This window comes from Tyto alba, unplaced genomic scaffold (genome assembly GCF_018691265.1).
Source record: "Tyto alba isolate M040663 unplaced genomic scaffold, T.alba_DEE_v4.0 Super-Scaffold_6, whole genome shotgun sequence".
Lineage (NCBI taxonomy): Eukaryota > Metazoa > Chordata > Aves > Strigiformes > Tytonidae > Tyto > Tyto alba.
Window position 1 is genome coordinate 9,838,603 of NW_024881327.1, and position 8,189 is coordinate 9,846,791.

Genomic DNA, 8,189 nt, shown 5'->3' on the forward strand with positions numbered 1-8,189 from the left:
CTTCTGTGACAACTCATAAAGAACTCTCTCGCCCTGATGATTTAGCAACAGCCTTTGAAATTCAGCAGCAAAAAGTCCTCCAGATAGGGCTGCCAGTGATGCTGCTTACCCAGTGAATTTTTATTATGAGAGAACAAAAACCATGGTGAATGGTGATATTCCCCCTCACACACTCTCCCCTTGCCCTAGCCCGTAGGTCAGTGGCTTTTCAGCCAAGCATGTGTGTTTGAACATTCAAATGACAGGTCCAGGCAGCACATGCCGCTTTGGGATTGCAGGGATTGTCTGTTGTCCTGGGGTGGGTTTTTTCTTCTACGTTGGTATAAAAGGAAATGCACAAGGTCCACAAGACTAATCCTGCTCTGCTTGTACTTACACTTCACATTCTGTGTGGCTGGTGATTTTGCTGGCTTCTCCATGCCAAAATCAATCAGTTCTGTCTCCACCGATGTACTGACTGCCTCAAAAGTATGTGTTGATGGTATCAGGCACATTGAAGACATGGATCTGACATCTTGCCAAGAAGAAAAGTACTTTCCTTTAAGTTGCAATATTTCTCTGACTAACCTGGAAGAGTGCTGTGCTTTCCTCCAAAGGGGGCAGGATCCTCACATGGAGCAAAGCTGGGCAGTCTGTTCACCAGGAAGTAACATGGGAGCAAGACGCAACTATCCTGCCATCCAAAATGTCCACCTAGTTCAGAAATACAGTGGGGAAATTTCCTATTTTCAAGACAGAGGTCTCATCCCACCCGTGTTCTCAGCCTGTCCACTATCAGAATAAAATTCCCCTAGACCAGAAGTCCCACTGTTTCTCAGTCCCCAGAACAGGCATGGAACACAGCTGTCTCACACCCAGGGCTTTCTCAAGAGAAAAGGTTTAAGCAGGTCTTTTCTCCTGTGGCCTTGGCCATATGTCCAGTGGTTTGACCCACAGCGCTGACTGAACTGCTAGAAAATACATAAAAGCACAGCCATAAGCCAACTGCGCTTTGGCTTCAGGCCTTTCAGCCCAATGAGAGATCAAAGTACGTGCAGATGAGTCACAGTTACAGTAACTAGATGAACCCCATCATAAAGCACTGCTTTCTCCTTGCTGGTTGCAACACGCTCTTGCACCCACGGGCATTGGCATTAATCTTTAGCTCCCAAGCTCTGTGGCCCAGGGACTGGACAAACATGCAATTTCCATGGCCAGACACAGCTTTAACTGCCCTCTTCTCCCTGTCTGAAAAGGGCTGCACCTCCAGAACCCAGCATGAGAGCTTCATGTCCAAACCACTCTCAACCATTTCAGGATTGAGTCAGACAAAAATAGACCTAGCTGCAAAAATGCTTTTTTATATAATTCTCTGAACTGAAAGCAAAGACTCAGAAGTGGCACTGGGCAATCTGGCAAGTCCAAGTGCAGCAGTTTGGAAGTGAAGGAGTTTAACGGATGAGTGAATACCTGGGGGGCATCTAATAAGGCTTTCAACAACTCTTTCTCAGGATCTGGTCTGAATAGTGTTCAGTCACAGCTGGGCTGCAGAAACTAAGCGGCAACAACCTCAGCGCACACTGATGGATTTACTGCTCCCTGCAGGTGTTACAGCATGCTGATCCCATATTGCACGGGTGTACGCAGCTCCCTCATGCTGAGTTTTGGGGAACAACCAAGACTCCTATGGGCCACAGGCCTGAGTATGATAAGTCACTGCTGGGTCACAGCCCTGGAGCAGGACCTGCCAGCATGGGGCTTGCAAGCTCTTGCACACCCAACACATCCCCTGGTCTCCGATGTGTGCATCCTCAGGGCTGCTGTCACCACCATGGCCAGTCCGGAGGGTGGCAGCTCAATGGGCAACTGGAAGGCTAATAAATCTGCTAGCAGAAGTCATGGCCCGAAAGCTGGAGAGCTGGGGCATGGAGCTACATGCTGGGTGCCGCCCACTCCTGCCTGCGCCCTGGGGATGACACACAGATGTCTGTTCCACATTCAGCTGGCAAGGAGGACAGCAGACCCTGACTGGCCTGGGAGCTCATCCTTGGCCTCCCGGCGGGCACAAAGACAGTAGTGTGTGTGTCCAGGGAGGAAGCGGGGCGCTGGGCTGAGAGAGTAGCCCATAGCAACTGCAGCTGTTTGCACAATGCAGAGCGTGTCCTGGCTGCACTTGCTTTGCTGCCTGGGCCGTGGCTTGAAAGCAAGGAATTGTCAATGGGGAACCCACATCTTGCACCCTTAGAAACACCCCCACTCCAAATTCTGGAAGAAAAAGCAGCAAAATGGAATGGTCAGAACCAAGTCCTTCAGCCTGGACACCTGCCTAAATGTCACTTCCCTGTGGGATGGAGTCTGAGGAGAGGCTTAGACAACCAGGTCTAATGCTAAAAAAAAAAAACAAACACATGGGCTGTTGAAGCCATCTGATTTGCTCCTAGCCTGCAGCGATTCAGGGTTTCAACAGAGGCAAACACAGGTGGCTAGTGGGCCTGTCCAAGGGGCTAGAGAAATTACACCCCCCCGAAGTGCCCCCAGGTGCCGTTCCCAGCCAGTCCTTGTTTCCTACAGAAGGCAAGACACAGGGGGCTGCCAGGCTCTGCAAAGCAAATTCTCCTAAAGTGAGGGAGAGGGTGAAGGATACACAGCCAGGGTGAAGCGCTGGGCCTGCTGGGCACCTGCCAGACCTAGGGCAGCCTGGGGAGGCACAGCACATGCGCTGCCATTTGCCATGTCTGCGGGCCTGACTGTCACCTGGCTCCGTGTCCAGCATGGGCCCGGGGCCACTTTGAACCCGAGAAGCTGCCGGGTACAGGAAAACTTGTGTGACAAGCAGGCAGCATGGTGGTATGGGGGGAGATCTTGCCATACGCGACACAGACGAAGCCCCAGGGTCAGTGGGATGTAAACAGGAATTACCAGCTGCAGGCTCCAGGTAAACGGCCCTGGCCCTGACTCTTGCCCACACGGCAGACAGGACGCTGAGAGATCCTGCTGCTGCTGAGGACAAGCCCCGCAGCGGCGAGGAGAAGGGGGTCAGAGCAACCCCCTCACAAATGCGTGCCCCTCCCGTCTCCCTGTCATGAGCTCTGCAGACAGCATATGGGCAGAGCTGCCTTCATGCAGGGAAGACCTTCTCCGCTCCCGAGCCACTATTTGAAAGTTTAGCTGGACCCAGGTGTGTGGATCAGACTAAGGATCACAGAGGAAGCTTTGGAGACTGTTGTGTACATGTGTTCCCCATTCTGTGGCCATTTCTGGCATCAGGCAGGGCCCAGCTATTACACCCAATTCTGCTCAGTTGGTGTGATAATGCTGTAACCCAAATGCCACTAGTCCTGTCCACGCTGAGCCACTGTCACCCAAGAGACACTAATACTTGTCCCATCATCACCAGTGGCTGGAAGCAGACACCTAGGGAGGCAGGGAACGGGCTGAGCACAGCAATAATGCCCTGAATGCATTGCCAGCCTTCAGTGATGCAGGGTGGCTGAGGGAGCAGCAGTCTGACACTCAATAACCCATCATGGAATTTTTTTTTATTCCCCCTTCTCCCTCATGGAATCAATCTCAAGCTCTGACCATCCTGCCCTGGATCTTTTCCAGTTCCAGTTAGCTCAAGGCCTTCTGCTGCTCCTCCAATTTACAAAGGGGGGTTAAACAACAACAAAAAAACACAGCAAAAAAAAAATGCAAGCCAACTCAACCAGGCCTGAATGAAGTTTCCATCACATTCTTAAAGAGGTGATTTTGCCATGTTAGGAAAAAACTAAGTCACAGCCTTGGAGAATTAGGAAACACCAAGTAAGGTGGCTCTCTCCACCCAGCAGCTAGGGAAATGTGGGAAGGAAGGCAGTTTCAGCCAGACCATTTTATCTCTGAGACCAGATGGCTTTAAATGCTTCCCCAGAGCTTGGAAAGGGCCAGGCTCTGCTTTGAATTGCTTTTCATACCAGCTCATTAGAAAGTAAAAGGGAAGAAATGAACAATCTATAACTCTGTGGCATCAGAAAACAGCTCTGTTAATCCCATTTCCTTCCCTGAGCCTACTCAGGGCCGGTCATCCAGCATCAGGGCCACATCACCTAATCTGCTTATTGTTGCCCTGCAGTCAGGGGCCTGGGCACCAGCCCAAAGGGCAGATGAATCCTGCTGGGCATTATTACTAAACCAGAAAGGCCCAGGTTGTTAAACCTGGCCCTGGTGCTTAATTGCAACGCTCCCAGCACCCAGCTTCTACTTGATGCTGCAGATCCAAGCAGTGGCTGCCTCCAAAAGCCAAGCCTGTGGGAGCGAGGGCAAGAGGGGCAGAGCATCACTGGGGGAGCAGGGGAGAGGAGAAGGAAGGTGCTGTGGGCAGACGCATCCTAGGGCAGGCACTGCCAAGCCCAGGGTAGGGGTACCTGTGGCACCCCTTGCATCCTGAGCAGCAGGCCTCTAGATCTGCTGGCTTGCCTGGGAAAAACATGGGCAAATCTGGGAATTTCTCCCTTTCCAGGAGGGCTGGTGCACGCCCCACCCGCACATCTGGGATGGGGAGCAAAGCCCTCACCAGACACACCACCAGCATCGGCGCCAGCATCGCCACCAAGCTGTGTTTTGTCATGTTGGTAAAATCCTTCTGAGCTCGGGAGGAGCCAAATGGCACTGGCAGGCCCTCACCCACGGCACCCAGGCTCACCATGCCACGCAGCTCCCTACCAGCCCTTTCCCTCTGCCTCCCTCTCCCACAAGAGGACTGCGTCTTCTCACAGCCAACCACTACCTTGCATCCAAATGGAAAGGAAAATGCAGCCTCCTGTGAGAGTCAGGACTAGAAGATTTCAGGCTCTTTTAGCGCCTGCTTCCATCAGGAGTGGGGGTCCCGTGGCAGAAGGCAGCCTTGGGCAACACATCAGGCAGGCAGTGTTTGGTGTGTGGGTTGGACCCACAGCTCCTAGGACAGTAATGGGTGGCTTGGCACAGAGTCAGCACCTGGAGTAGGATAAAAGTTTAAAAAGTTGATGGGACAGAAAGAGAAACAGCAACCCTAGCTGAGTTTCTCAGCTGAGGAGAGACAAATTTTAGCAAACTACTAGCTATGTACAATAAAGCCAGGTGTCCTAGGTCGGGAGCTACGCACAGCTGGCTGTCACCATTGCTGCTCTGCAGATGCAGCAGGGGACGTGAGCCTCTGGCTGATTCCAGCCCAGCCCTGCCTTCCAGCTGGGCTGAGACCCAGTGATCAACAGTGCTGCAATCCATCTCCAAAATGATCTGGCACCCACAGAGCAGAAGGGCGTTGGGGGCACTCCGGGAATAGCTGTAGGACGGAGGAGTGGGCAAGGGAGCCAGGGAGCAGGTGGTCCAGCACAGACAGCACCCCCCTCGCCCTCCAGCTGGCCAAGGCCACCAAACCAGCTGTGCAAAGATGCTGTGGGGCACACAGACATCCAGCCCTCCAGAGGAGCTGGGGTTGCTCATCCTAAATTAATCCACAGAGGATGCTGCCCTCTTTTGGGCTCGGCGTGAGCGGCAGAAATTCGGGGAAACCTGGAAAAGCCCCACGACCGGTGCTTTAGGGGGCTCAAGAGCCCCACGCAGGGATTCGTCAAATGTGATGCCTTCCCCGACCTGTCTCAGTGTTCAACCCAGGGACTTTTCCCGCGGGGAGCCAGGCTGCCGCGCCTGCGGGGGGGCCGCTGAGCGCGGCCTGGGAAGGGCAGAGCCAGGCCAAGCTTAGGAGCCGTCCCTGAAGGACAGGGAGGGAGACGCTTGCTGGGATGAAGAGCAAGATGAAGGCCAGAGTCTGAGAAGGTCTCCCGGGCCCGGGCAGGACCACAGGGTCCTCACCAGCATTGCATCTCAATTAACGACTTTCATAAATTAATTCAGTTGATGATAGTAAAATAAGCTCACGGCCGGTTTAGTGAAGGGAGCCGTAACAGGCTCCCGTGCTTCCCCCGCAGGCAGGAGCGGGGACCGAGCGCCCCGGGGTGACGCCGAGACGCCCCAGGGTCAGCTGCAGCCGGGGGGGGGGGGGGGGGAAGGGGCTGGGGCTGGCTGCCCCCGGCCCCCCCGGCCCCGCTCCTTGCGCGGCGGGGAGCGGAGGCCGGAGCTCGGGTGATGGGCTCCCCCGGGGCCGGGGGGCCGGCCGTGCCTGCGCCGGGCTCCTCCCTGCCCGCCCTTCCTCCTGCCGCCGGCACCTCCCCGCAGCCCCGGACACAGCCGGGACGGGGGCCCCGCACCGGCTCCGAGCTCGGGGGGGGCGGGGGGCGGCTCGGGGACTCCTGCCCCACGGCGGGACAGCCCCGCAGCGCCCGGTGGCCGCTCATCAGCCGGGCAGCAGCGGCGACACCCCCCCCCCGGCTCCCCCACGGACCTCTGGGGCTCTGGCGAGGGGGAGCGCACCGGAGCTTGCTTCACCCACCCTCCCCAGCATGCGGACGCCGGCGGCGATGATCGTGGGGCTGGTGCTGTGCCCCTGCGGGCTTCTGCTGACGCTCACGGGCACGCTGGCACCCAACTGGAGGCAGGTGAGCCTCGTACCCGACCAGCCCGTGGACTTCGTCTTGGAGCAGGGCATCTGGGACCTGTGCAGCGAGCGGCAGAGCAGCCACGACCGCCACTGCGGGCAGGCTGATGAGCTGGGCTACTTCGAGCGGGTGCCCGTGCGGGTGGCCCAGGGGCTGATGCCCACCTCGCTGGTGCTCACCCTCCTGGGTTTGGGGGTGGCTGCCCTGGGGGTGCGCTGCTGGCGGAAGGAGCCGCGGCACCTGGTGGCTGGCGTGGCAGGGCTTGTGCTGCTCCTCTCCGGGGTGCTGAGCCTTGTGCCTGCCTCCTGGTACACCCATGAGCTGTGGGCACTGCCCGCGCCGGCCGGCAGCACGCTGGCTGTAGGCTACAGCCTGGTGCTGAGCTACTTGGGAAGCTGCCTGGAGGTCTCGGGGGGGCTGGCCCTCGCCCTCAGCTTCCACCACTGCTGCAAGGAACGCAGGGCCCCCAAACTGACCCCCAGCCCTGTGCTGGAGGCTGGGCCGTGCTCCACCACTGGGGCTTACCGCAATCCCTGGGACGTGCTGGAGGACGAGCGAGACGGACGGCACTGGAGGAGCACCCTGCCTTGCGACTCCGACTTGTAACCCCAGCACAGGGACAGCAGTGGGCACCGGCCAGCCTGCCGTGCTGGTGCCTGCCCCTCCAAGCCATGCCCTTCTCTAGGGGCACCTCAGAGCAGGCTGGAAACAAGACCAAGGACCTGGCTCGAATCTCTGCAACCTCCTCAAAAGCCTGCCGTGCTCCACTTCCCACAACTGTGCCAAAGCCATGCCGGGTTGAGGACCAGCCCTGGCTCCAGCCCCTCCTTGCAGCTTTTGGCTCATCCTCCTGCACCATGCAGCAGCTTGGGCAAAGGCAGCTCCCGTGTTCCCTCACGAGCAAAGTACAGGTTAGCACCATGTAGCCTTCAGGGCTGGGAATCGGGGAGGGAAGCGCCTCCCACATGTCTCTGCTCAACTCAGGGCTGTGCAAACAGCAAAATAAATGAAGAGGAACGGGTCTGTGCTGTGGGATGGTTATGGGCTTGCTGCCAGGCAGGCTGGGCTGAGAGCCAGCAGGCACAGCTAACCCAGCTCCCACCCATACTTAGCCTGAAGCAGGGAGGAAAGGTCTGCAAAAGGGAACAGGTAGCTTTTATAGCACCTTCCTCAAGGACCTTTCCTCCATGGTCAAAATCGGCTCTGGAAGAGGTTTCTCATTCCTTGGGCACAGCCACTTTGGCGGGTGGCGGGGGTGGGGGGGAGAGATCACAGTGGAAAAAAATAGCATGTATTTCCCCTTTCTTCATTAGTTTCGGGAGAGGCAGCAAAACTGGTCTCACTGGTTTGTAAAGGACACTCAGGAGGTCAGAACTGCACTATAAAATCCTGCTCTGTACCCTGCGTAACAGGCCAAGAGCCAAGCCAGCTTCCTTGCAGAGCTGTTTGGGCAGATTTCTACCCCAGGTGAGCCCGAAGCACCCTGGTCAGCAAGCTAAGCCTTGCTGCAGAGGGACAGTGGATCGAGGTGCCTTACATGTGTGTGGGTTAAAGGATGGCACAGGATGCAGTCTGCAGCGGGGGATCAGATTCAGGTGGCTCAGAGAGTGTGTTTGGGCTAAAGACTTCCCAAAAAACCTCCCAGAGGTTTTTGCTCTGGGCTGCAAGTTCCCTAGAGCTCAGAGCTCTGGGAAG

At 56.7% G+C, this 8,189-nt stretch overlaps 1 protein-coding gene across 1 annotated transcript; it reads left to right on the plus strand.

Moving 5' to 3' along the window:
* Positions 1-6,167: 6,167 nt before the first annotated feature.
* On the plus strand, positions 6,168-7,515 carry CLDN23 (claudin 23). Its single transcript, XM_033007247.2, has one exon. The coding sequence runs from the start codon at positions 6,399-6,401 to the stop codon at positions 7,098-7,100; it is 702 nt and encodes a 233-aa protein (XP_032863138.2). The 5' UTR covers positions 6,168-6,398; the 3' UTR covers positions 7,101-7,515.
* The last annotated feature ends 674 nt before the right edge of the window (positions 7,516-8,189 follow it).